This window comes from Fulmarus glacialis, unplaced genomic scaffold, assembly GCF_000690835.1.
Source record: "Fulmarus glacialis isolate BGI_N327 unplaced genomic scaffold, ASM69083v1 scaffold10541, whole genome shotgun sequence".
NCBI classification, from domain to species: domain Eukaryota; kingdom Metazoa; phylum Chordata; class Aves; order Procellariiformes; family Procellariidae; genus Fulmarus; species Fulmarus glacialis.
The window spans coordinates 7786-20439 of record NW_009190872.1 but is presented as its reverse complement, the minus strand read 5'-3'; the positions used below and the strand labels follow the sequence as shown (position 1 = coordinate 20439).

The 12654-nt window shown below is 38.3% G+C and overlaps 1 protein-coding gene across 1 annotated transcript in view; it reads right to left on the bottom strand.

The window, feature by feature from the left end:
- Positions 1-2251: 2251 nt before the first annotated feature.
- Positions 2252-12654, bottom strand: part of LOC104083097 (fibronectin type-III domain-containing protein 3a) — a gene marked incomplete at its 5' end in the record, with an annotated part of 16584 nt that continues 6181 nt past the window's right edge. The window contains 6 exons of the mRNA XM_009586467.1: positions 2252-2571; positions 5365-5492; positions 6077-6243; positions 7631-7840; positions 9825-10108; positions 10193-10342. Of these exons, the coding sequence (XP_009584762.1) occupies positions 2260-2571; positions 5365-5492; positions 6077-6243; positions 7631-7840; positions 9825-10108; positions 10193-10342 (1251 nt within the window). The remainder of the gene's footprint in view (positions 2572-5364; positions 5493-6076; positions 6244-7630; positions 7841-9824; positions 10109-10192; positions 10343-12654) is intronic.

Sequence of the window (12654 nt, the reverse complement as noted above, 5' to 3'; positions counted from 1 at the left end):
CCTGCCCGCCGCGCACCGGCACCGCCGCCGGGCAGCTGGGGGAAGGAAAGGCTTCTGCAGCAGCGTTACAGGCAAACAGGAGTGACAACAACAACAAAAAAGAATGATAGTTTTATTTTCCACAGATTTTTAAAGATACTTTGCTACATAGTTTATGTATTTTCTATCAGACTATACAGGTTCGTCTTCATGGAGTCCGACGTTGTACAATTGTAAAGTGATATGTTTGGTAGTGTATCTATAACGTTTTAAAAAGTTTAGAGTTTTTCTTTTTTTTATTTATTTTTGGAATGTACAGTATATGAGGTAAAATTAAGATTACATTAAAAACTGTCTTCAATGCAGTAATACGCACTGAGGCTCAAATGGCAAATACACTATTAAATGACTATCAAAAATAGGAGCTCATTTGAATTTTACTATGAAAAACATAAGTCACTGCAGATTAACTGTAGTAACAAATCTTACCGTTTTAGACATTCGACCGTAAGAAATCTCTGGGCTGTTACACGCAACCTCATTTGCACTGCCAAACATGGCACTTTTAAGAAGGTTCTAGAAAACATCAGTTATCGCGGTATCCTGCGGGAAGGTATCAGCCTATACGTACAAATGACAAACTTGAAAGAAAATGTAAACATACAGTACATTTTAAAGACAGATCGTTCTCGCCACGTGGAGGCCAAGTTCTTCGCCTTTTTTTTAAAAAAAAAAAAAAACGAAGCTCAGCAACATTATTCTACAGCACAGATCATTGGACGTATAAACAATTACAATACATGCCCGTTCTAATATAAGAGAAATTCTTCAGAGATCTTCAAAGCACAAGACAGAGGTTCCTTTTTTTATTATTAAGACTGACAGAAGTGTTTAATACCATTAAAAATGCTAAACTGAACACAACTAGAAGTCATTAATGATCCACTATCTTATAACTCAAATAAATTAAAAATAGCTAATTACAAAGTGTATAACAAATAACGTAAGTGTGATGAGACAAGGATTTTTTTTTTTTTTTTAAAGATAGTTTCACTACAAGCTTTATGTCACTGGCAATCATTGACATCTAGCAAGATGTTCAATGGGATACTTGATAAAATTCAGTCTGGTCATTCAAGAACTCACAAATGCAAGCTCACAAAACATTGATGAGTTATGCAATTGCAAAGTGCTCTAATGCAACATTAACTACATGCAATCAACAATTTGGTACAGTATCCAAAGAGACATTACATTAAACATTAGGATCTCAAGAAAAAAGCAGCTTTAAGTTTTCTGGTGCAAATTACTACACTTCGTCTTCTGATTTGGTGCCCCAAAGAAAGAAAGAAAGACAGAAAGAAAACGAAAAAAAGGCAGTGCTTGATTCTGGTGGATATGGCAAGTGAATGCTGGGGAAACAGCAAAAATTCAATAATGAATTTTATCTCAAAAATCTATTAACTAGCCAAAATCAGAGGGCACAGACATCTGTATAAACTGCATCCAATCAAAGCTCAACTTAGGAAATGTGTTTTTCAATTTAAATAATAAGTCTAAGAAGTTCTCTCACACTCTCCCTTCTATATTCGTAAGAAGTAAAAGAGGCATTTTTTTAAGTAAACATCAAATCCTGGGGGTAAGATAAACCACTTGTGCCATCCCCTTGTAGTCTTTCGAAAACATCTACTTGCAGTGAAGAACTCCACATTTATCAGATAAGAAGCTTCCTTCATCCACTCTCTTCCATCCAGTTTATTATTTGCTGCCTGAGAAAATCCCCTTCTGTTTTTCAGCATAAATCCTGCTTCCCAAATAATTAAGACAAATGAGGAGGTAGAAATACAGCGCTAAATTGCTTTCACAGCATCAGATTAATATTGTATACAGCACAAGTTTGTTAGTGTAAGTTTTAAATGCAATCTACACATTCTTCCCTGTTATGGTAGCAACCCTTAAAAGTGTGGGCCAGGAAACCATTTTTACACTCGTGTCTACTGGTCAAACCCTTTTCATTAAACACTGCTTGCCTGCCCCATATAGAGTTTGTACTGCAAGAAGGCATATTAAAGAAAAGATTGTATTTCTGTGGCTTGCGTTCTAATAACATGTGTCAGCCTATACCTACCAGCAAGCATTTGAAAGTGGCTGAAAATTTTTGCATCAGTCCCAATGCCGGTGCTAAATGCCTGTTTTTGTAAAAGCAAGAGAACAGAATTACTTTTAGATTATGAGAAAGTAAAATGTAATGGGCAGCATTCTAAAATAAATCTCTTTTCTTCACTTTATTACGAAGTACTGAATGATAACAGCAATCAGAATGGAAAAGATAGCAAAAAGTGCAAGGATGACAGCAGCACACACTTGGTCGCTCTGTGACCATTGTGTCCTTGTGGTTTGCACAGTGTCCTTGGCGCTTGCCGGTGGTTCAGTCCTCTGAGAGATGAATAGCACGGGTGCGCTGTAGGGGCCTATCAGGTCCTGGTGACCTACTGTCTCTTGGCACTGTCGAATGGCACATGCGCGGAAACGGTATTCACAGTTCAGCTGGAGGCCTGTGTATCGGAATGACCAGTCCGGACCCTTATAAATCTGGCAGTAAAGAAAAAAAAAACAATTCATCAAGTAAAAACGTCCTACATACACATATATATCCCAGTATGGTTTTGTTTATGGTGAAGGTAACTGTAAAAAGAGTGACTCCTCACCAATGGTTTCACCCACGCAAAGAAATATGTACAAAAAGCTCACAAATGCAATTTAAATGCCAGATAAAGTCTCTAGTCCTTCTGGTGAAACACAGGAAAAGAACTACGGTTGCTTTTACGGCATGATGAATACACGCCAAATAAAACTCTGTCAGAAGCCCCAGTGTTAAGGTGTTTTAGTGACCACTTACAATGTAAATACTACTCCATGGAATGTAATATACAACATTGTATCACAGGATTTTAGGTAATTAACTCTGTATCAAGCTACTTCATTAAGTCTAATACATACTCTGTTGTAGTTAAGATAGCATATGTTTAAAATATTATAATTTATCCCAATGAACATTTTATCAGGAAAGCCACAAGGAGTCCTCTCTGCGATTCTTAATTTTGTCAGATCCCAAGACACAGATGACTTATTAGGATGTTCTCCAAGGGTCTCTCAGCTGGCTGGTTAACGTGAGTTCACAACTCTTCAGCATGGACTGCCTAATTCAGTGAAATCTAAATGCTGGCTTCTCAAATTAATTGATTTGCAGCTACTTAAAGGTCCTGTAAAAGCCAACGAAATCCCACGTGGGCACAATTTTCTGTTTATAGGTGTATCAATAGGTACTGAGCTATTACATGGGTAGCATAGTACAATTTGATTTCTCTCTTTAAACCCCTTCACCTTCCCTGCACCATTATCTGGATTTGCTTTATTCAGTTGGTAGCAGGATACAGAAATACCACATCATGCAGAATTTTTCCCTGCAGTTATCAGACTGTTCGACAATATTTCACAAATACAAACTATCGACCATTCAATGAAAGAAGCAGGCAATCTCTTTCGATTTTGTTGTTTGAGGAGCTGTTGCTGTGCCTGTGGCTACTCACAGACTTAGAAAGTCCTCTGACAGCCAGGCAGCTGAGCTTTACTGGAATCTACAACCTTGAGACTTTTCTTTCTCTCAAGAAGTTGTTCCCACACTGAGACAGGGCAGGTCATCAGAAGTGCAGCTTCCTCAAAATTCTGCTAATTTGCATCATGCGTTTGGTAGCGAGCAAATGGGCCACAGACACACATCCTACTCTAGCTACAGCTACACCAGCTGGCACAGGTTACTCAGCTGCTTGTCCCCAGTGCCTTGCCAGAAGTTGCTTTCCCCTCAAATGTGTTTGCTGGGATATTTTTATGGTTGCTTCCTAACCCCTTTAAGAGCTTGACTGATATATATAGCTCAAACAGCAGATTACTAAGTTATTTTGTATGTAGGGAGCAACAACATGAGTAACTCGGCTGACGGATCAGGGAGAAGGAGGAGAGGAGAGTGAAGTTTTGGCAGGGAAATGATAGTAAACAGCTTGGAGTGGACTTCCAGGCAGTTTATTTTTTGTCCATGTCAAAGAAAATTGTCACCATCATGTCTAAGTATCTTAAAGGCCGTTTCCATGGTGTTTACTTCTTAACTGTTCCAATTTTAATTTTTGCAAACTACTCTTCTGATTTTATTTCAATTTACTGTGCTAAACTGTTCCAGAGAGGCAAAAGGAATCATGCACCTCAGTCTGCTTTGTTGTTTCCAGGCAGAAAGCGTAACCTTTATTTTCTTGTCCAGCTCACTTGGCAATGCACACTGCTAATCAAAGCGTGATTTGACTCCATGTCTAGAAGCAACACTGACCACCCCTTACTTAAATACTTAATGTTGCATTTACAATTTTAAAATTACAATAAAGAATATTCACATGGCAAGATAACAAACACCCTGGATTATAGTTAATCTTTTACTGAAAAATTTAACAAATGGACACAAAAAACATAGCACTACACTAAAAGTTATGAACTATCAAAACATGAAGGCCTATAATCTACCAAAGCACAGGCAAAACTTATTTAGTATTGACCTATAATAAAATTATAATATACCAGAATTAATTGTGTTTCCTTTCTGGAAGGAAATCTGCTTGCTTAATAGTGTGAAACAGAGTTTCCAAGCCTAATTTCATGTCAAGTATCAGCACCGCACATCCTCTTTTAAATGCAGACTAATTTGTAGCTTAGTGTTTCGAATTGGATCTTTGGATAATCAAACCTGAAATTAAAACACACTCTCAACTGCTCGATCCTTGTAGTTACAGCATGCCCTACTACTGAAATGGTCCTATGGTAAAAAACTAATCACTAAATTATATTTAAAAAGTTGCCCTACACCTGAATGTCTATACTGCATAAGTAGGCGGTCTTTCCTATCTGCAGTTCTCTGTACAGAAGTATGACTTTGACAACATCAAAGCTTTTATAATATTGTTTACTGCCTTCAAGCAGCTCTTTGTGCAAAGAGAACCCTTTGTTCTTTTTCTCGTAAGTCTCAATTCTGTATCATTGGATGGATGTTTTCTTTCTGTCAGTTCTTCCCATTAGTGGACAATTTCCTCACCACTTGAGGTGTCAAGTTGTATTTAGCAAACATCAGTGTAACCCAGAGAAGCTGCAACTTACTGCAATATTTATATTAATTAAATCTCTTTTCTCTGTGGTAACGGTTTTAGAAGATACCACCTTATATTATTTAGTAACAAAAAGTTAGCATGGTGACTAAAAACATACTGGAACACAATAATCTTTAATCTAAACTAGTTATCACAAATACTAATTGAAGAAAAATACAGTAACTTAAACACATCATACCTGTTTGAATTCTGAGTCTTTTCCCACCATGACCTGAAGACAGTAGATAACTGGATCACCCTTCATGGGCTGCAGAACCTCCCATGCGATTTCACAAGAGTGATCGTTTATTCTCTCTATCCTTGGTGCTGAAGGAAGAAAACACAAAAGTGACAGCTCTGCTTTGCCCATCACTTAATGTTATATTCTAACAACTTGTAGAAGTCTGTATTCTATCTGCTATTTTGTCTCAGAGAAACAAAAGACTTAGATTCAAATGTATTTTTCCTACAACGTTTTCTGGAACAACAACTAACAATTCACATAGGTCTCTATTGCTAGTTTAGGTATCATCCAAGAGAAAGCAAGTAAAATTTGGTGACTGCAAGTGTGTACCGTATGCAAAAAAAAAAAAAAGCTGCTATGCTTAAAATTATTCTAAACATGCTAGGAAGAATTTTCACCTCAAATTACTGTAACAGGTCACTCTCTCCTGGTAAGGAAGGATTCTAAGTACAAACCTTCTTATGTCAAAGAATGCATAAACCCCAAGTCTCTCATTTTTGGAGCGAGTGTTTTAGGCTTTAGGCAACTACATGAAATGAGCATTTCCTTACTATCCCTACCTGCACTTGGGAAAGAGCTTAGTATTCTAAACACCCCAAATACAACACAATACCAAAACCAACTTGCCATCCCCCCACCCCCCAAATGAAAAAAGAAGCACCTTTACCTTTCAAGGCAGCTGGAACAGATTTGGGAGTAGTGAAAACATACTCCTGAGAAAGGGGACCTTCACCAGCTTCATTACATGCCTGAATACAAAATTTGTATGATGTTGACTCACTGAGTCTTTGTACTTTGTATGTATGACATGGTCCTCTGTATAAGGATACAAACCTGAAAATGGAAAGAGTAGCTTATTTTAAACAGAAAATCACTTCCGGAATAGCTACAGTCTTGAAATCTATTCCCATAATTTCCCAGAATCTAATGAGAAGCCCAGAAATATTTACGCTGGAGTTAAACAGTGTTCTGGCATTACTATAAAACAATAAGCTCGTTTTCCAGGACCAAGCTTTTATTTCTCATGTCTTTGAAATAAAAGTATCTTTTACACAAAGAGTACTACAGATTGTCTCTTGGCAAAAATGGTCCTAAGCATTTTCGGAAATCCTTCTGCACTTGAAACAATGGGAAAGGACAGCAGTTCTCTCCCTCAGTGAGCTGCGTACACTGCCTTTTTTTGGCCATCCGCTCCCCCAAAATCTTTAGGTTTTCAAAATTAGTTAACTAGATTTTAGCTTTTTGCTCCTTTGCAACTCTCCCTTACTACACCTAAGAAAGGGTCATGGATCCAACTGCTCTTGTACATCATTGTCAGAGATGGGTGACTGATGAAACTCACTCAGATCGGCACAGGAGGCCAGAGCCACACTTGTAGCGCACACAAAGTCCCATTCTGAGAGCTTTGTAGACTCTCCTTCATGTTATAATTCTTACATAGACTGATCTTGGCAGCTCTCATTTGATTTTCAATTTTGGTATCCCTAGGATACAGCACAAGTTTATCTCTTTCTGCAGGGGTTATCATCTACTTCAACTTGTTCTTTTCTTTTAAATTTAAAACAGATGGTACCTGCACATGACCTAGTCTTTGGTAATGGTAATGCATTTCTTTCCAGTTAAGAGTCTAATTTCTTTTCCTCCTTACAGCAGAGCCATTTCACATAGCAGATCTATTTTGTCTCACTGTCAAGAGATTCAGACACAGTACGTAGTGTAGCAGTACTGTTCATTTTACCATTTAGGCAAGGGTACTTGCTGTACCATCTCAGCTTACATTCTGATTTAACATGAGAGAAGGATCCCTTAAAAAAATAATTTTTACTATATGAGTTTATTTTCCACTGAAAATAATTGCATATTAAGACAATAGAGAGTAAAGAATTCATCCTTTCCAACATCAAGTATATAAAATCCACAAGACTGATTAGACTTGATACTTCGACAAAATACTTAACCAAACATGAGATAGAGAAAAGCGTGCTGGTGCGAAACATTTCATTAAACTCTTCATATTGAACTGTAAATAAAAAACCATGAAGTTTTTAATCTTGTATTTCCCAGCACAGAACACTAGAGCCCTTCTTGCCCTGCCAGACCAGATGACCTCCTATGTCTGTTGTAAATACAGCAAAGCATATGGAATTTTGCCCTTTGCTGCCATCTCCCAAGCATCAGACCACAGCGATACAGGGCAGATTAAAGCGGTGCCAAAACCAACCTTCCGTTCTTATCCTCCATTTGAAGGTGGTACTGAATGGAGTCAGTTAATGCTTTTGCAGTTCCCTCTCCCCACTTCAGCTTGAGAGTCTGAGAACTGTATGCAGCACATTCCAGGCGAGGTGGATCAGGGGGGAGAGGCTTTGTTTTCAGTTTTATGGTGTGGCTGAAAGGACCCGCGCCGAGACTGTTTAGGGCTTGAATTCGTACTCTAGTATTTGAAAAAAGAGAGAATAAATTAACTTGAAATTATATTCTAAAAAGTAACTGGTCATTTCCACCATTCACATTCAAGAGAGAATAACAGTACCAAATAGATGGTACTTTCTACAATGAAGACTTTTATCAATATTACGCTTTGATAGACTGTCACGAATATGCAGGAGCGTCACTTTCCTTGCCACGTTTTAAGGAGCTGGATTGATTAAATATAAAAATATGTTAGTGTATTTGCATCATTCATATTAATGAAAAGATGCAAAAGCTCTATCAGCTACTTCAAGATTGGTCCATCTTCCTGACCCCGCAAGGCCTTGTACCAAAATTTTTGATAGCCACATTGAAGAGATGAGGGAAGGTAAAAAAACCCCACCCCAAAAGAGGTGAATCCGTATTTTTGGCTATTACATCAGGTGAGTTTAAGGACGACTACAGGAAAGTTTTACAGGCTTTTTGGAACAGATCCGATTCATGTGAAAATAAAGTGAAAGTGCCCAGCCACCTCTCTTGCTGTTTTCACTGATAACACGTGTCCGGGTGCCCGCAAACACAAGCCATCTTGGGTCTACTTGGACAGGGAAGGGGGGGGAAACTAGAAGTCGTCAAAGGACACATGGCTGAGGGGTCTGTAGAACTTGAGATTCAGGGAGGTTTTGGTTTTTTTTGGATACTCCATGGAAAACAATGCTGGCGTTAGGTTTACAAGAATTAAAAAAAGTAGCCAAGAATTTTATTTCTAAAAAGGAAAAAGCAGAAAACAGAGAAATATCTCACAGGTAGCCATAGACAGCAAAGTGTGTCTAATCTCATTTTGCAGACTAACATTTGATTGTCTAAAACAGTACCTAGGTAACTGGAAAAAAGTAATCACAATAATTAAATTCTGAAACAATCAACCACACAATTTCAAAATATTGAAACACAAATGTGTGTGCAGGCTTATGAATAAATATTTCTCCTTCACTACAGTAATATTTATTATAGCACACAACTAGGGTTAATATATGTAATTTTTTATTTGCACAAAGAGTTGACAGTGTATTCTATAAAAGCACTTTTGTGGGTAGAAGTACAGAAATATCTCTGCAATAGAAGCTTCTCTTTTTTCAGTTTGTTGACACAGAGAGGAACGGCTCTTTACATTGTCGGCATTATTGTTAAATACTTACAAGGCACACAGAAACACTGTAGTCTTACAGCATTAAAAAAGTAAAAACAAATCTTTAAGGATTCATAAAACTGCATAGCCAGATGATATTCTATCTATACTGAAATCAGTGTGCGCTTAAATTCTAAATTCAGTGGGATTGACATTCTCCTTCAAGTTTTAACACTGAGGACATGTTTTTGTAACAGGAATGTAGAGTGCCTTCAAGCAGAATTATTGATTTTTACATTTATATTTTTCAGTAACCCTTAGGCCAAACACACGGGATGATTTAGCAACTAAAATTCTTCAAAAGAGATTTAAAATTGATAAATTTTCAAACCGATATTCTTCATGCTGACTGCCACCCAAATACTTGCTATTTCTGCAGAAAAGGCATTGCAAGTTGCAATGCGCTGTCATTACATCAGACAATCCAGTCAAAAAGGACTGGACATGGTCCTCCCTTGGATGGATTTGATCTTGTCAAACAGATTAGAGGCCATCTATCTATGAAGCAACCAATCAAAAAAACCAGTTATGAATCTGAATCTGTAATCTGAATTCAGTTAGACTGACACATTAACCAGACAGATACAACAATACCACATTAAAATAAACTAACATAAATTGTTCTTGAAAGAAAATTAAAACAGCACAGCTCATCTATTTATGATGATCATCATTACAAAGCTTCCTTTTGCTCCATGGCTATGTACTAATGCTTCTCTGAGAGTAATACAGAGAATAAAAAAATACAAGGAAACAAACAACGAATCTGCTCTTGTGGAAGAAACAGTAGGCTGTCAAGTAGCTGTGCATGGCATACCTGTAGGTAGTATCTGGCTGTAAGCCGTCTATAAAATAGGTCAGAACCTTCCCAACAGTTATTGGCTGCTTATCTCCAAAGTCTATGCTGTAGCCAAGGATTTCAGATCCATGGTCACAAGGTTTTTCCCAGCTTATAGCAAGGCATGTGGAAGGAGAATAGTGTGGACTTTCAACTTCATCTTCACTTAGTCCCCGAAGACAAGTCACAACTGCAGGTACAGAGGCTGGAGTCATACATGCCACTACTTCACTGAAAGGGCCTGCACCTGCAACATTCACTGCCTGCAAATGCAAAGTAGACCATGTTTTTACGGCAGGGTCAATTCCCGTTTCCAGATTTCACTAACAATAGTTTTACATCTTTACCTGAACCCTGCAATAATATATAGTGGCAGGCAAAAGCCCCTTCATTTCACAGTTGAGCCCAGGCCCACAATAGGAGATCTGCATGCATCCTTCCACACCGCCCCACTCCAGTCGATACTCCGTGATGTCAGCTCCGTTACTCACTGGAACCTTTAAAATGGATATAAACAGTTAGAAGTTAAATTCACCGACTGAAAAAAAAATCAACCAAACTCACCACATCTATATTGGTTTTTTGACAGGAATGTTACCCTCCCATTTCTTTGCTTATTTTTAATTTAGTACAATACAGATACATCAGAATGCGTTACTGGCCTTGGGTCACCTATACTTTAAAAACACTATTTACTGTTGCAGAGACTACTCTATACAAAGTAATTGCAATTTCAGTTGCTTAAATAGAGACCATTTAACATATGGCATTTAGCTTAGGAGCCTGAACAGTCAATGGCAAGAGATGGTCTTCTTGAGAGGGTGATTTAGGATACTAGAGTTTTCAATGACTGGGTCTATAGTGCAGGGATGACAACAGGCAAAAGCACACTGGTGCTAGTGTCTTCATCTTACAGATTAAAGGACTCTCTTGGAGCACATCATGGCTCTTGTGCATGGAAACTAGGCTGCGAGCGCAGTGGGAAGCAGAAAATTGTGCACTCTGTCTTTTCGCAAGATGGAGTTGTGAAGCAACTGGGGGACACCCTTAAGCAACAACACAGACCTGAACTGAAATGCCTGCTTGAGTCACCTGTTTTTCCTCACTACCTGCCCTAGGAATCCAAACTTAGCCTCCCAATTTTGGGAGTTGAATGGTTTTAAAACTCCTTAGAAATAATAATTTGAAGTACAGTTAAAATGTACCAGTGCCAGACTAAGATATGAGATTACGGAAAGATATCAGCAGTCAATGAAGTAATAAAGAAAAAGCCAACCAAAAAGCCAGTGTCCCCCCCAATCAACAAATAATTTCTTAGATCATGAAGAAAACAGAAGAAAAATGCTGCTGCTGTTTTGGATTAAATATTCCAAGCCAGCAATCATACCAAGGTGCAGATAACAATTGCTCCAAAGCATGTTTTTTTCTTTACCCTTCTCTTAAAGAGAAGTATTTGCTACTTTCAGCGTTAGGCTATGTGAAGATCAGTGACTAAATACAACAGCATTTTGAAAGATAACATTTGATGCTCCTGAGCTGTGACTGATAAGGACTCCCTTTCCCTTCTCTCATTTACAATGAGATGTGTTTGGTGAGAGAACTAATGCAGCTGTGGATGACTGTGCAACTGTCAGTGAAGATGGAGTCATTTCTCAATGTTACCACCGTAGATCTAACGGAGTTCACCTTAACAGAAGTAGAGGAATCCAAGCCAAAAAGTGCAGGGATGACAACAAATTGGCGGGAAGCATTTGATATGCTGAAGGGTATGGCTACCGGAGGAATTTCAACAAGCAAGGTCTGATACAAACTTCAGGAAGTTCAACTACAACAAAGGCAAACACAAAGTCCTGGACCTCGGATAGAACAGTACAGGCTGAGGAGCAACTTTACCAGAAAAGAACCTGTGCGTCCTAGTGAGAAAGCTGAACGTGAGTCAGCAGTGTGTGTCTGACGAAGGCGAATGACATACTGGCTGTATTAGCAAAAGAGCAGCAAGAAGGCTAAAAGGAGCAATGAGTCCCCTCTAACTCAGCACTTGTGAGGCTGCATCTCCAGTAGTGTGTCCCATCCTGGGCTTCCCAATACAAGATGGACATTGACATAATGGAATAAGTCCGGTGAAGGGCCACAAAGGGGGAGTGCAACACACAACAAAAAGGTAAGGCTTATTTGATATTAAGATGATAAGGCTAAGGGGAGATCTTACTGTTGCCTTAAATTACTTACTGGGAGGGTACAAAGAAGATGATGTCAAATTCTCTTTGGAGGTGGCACAGTGGCAAGACAAGAGGCAAGAGTCATGACTTCCACTAAAGGATATTAGACATAAAGGAAAAAATTCTAGAGCATGAGAGAGTTTGCCCAGAGACAGCTTTATCAGGCTGCAGAATCTTCATCCTTGGAGATAAGCAAAACTTGACTGGACAAGGCCCTGAGAAACCTGACCTAAATTTAAAGTTAGCACTGCTTTGAACAGAAGGTTGAACTACATGACATCCAGAGGTCCACTCGTACCTTAATTACTCCGTGATTCTATAAAGCAGACATCTAACATTGGTCAAATTAATACTACCTGAACATTGTTAGAGATTTCTTCAAAAGGCTTTGCCTTGTAGACATTTAAGGAGAGCTCCTCTGACATGCCCAGTAGGAAGCATGAACTCTACCGTCCAGGTAAAATAGTTTAATCTTTTTTTTCTGTACAGTTCTGTAACTCAGATACTTCACTCCATCTCAAGCCACTGAAAAGGTGTCTGTAATACTGTATTAGTATTTTATTTATTTTATTTAGTTATAAAATAGTATA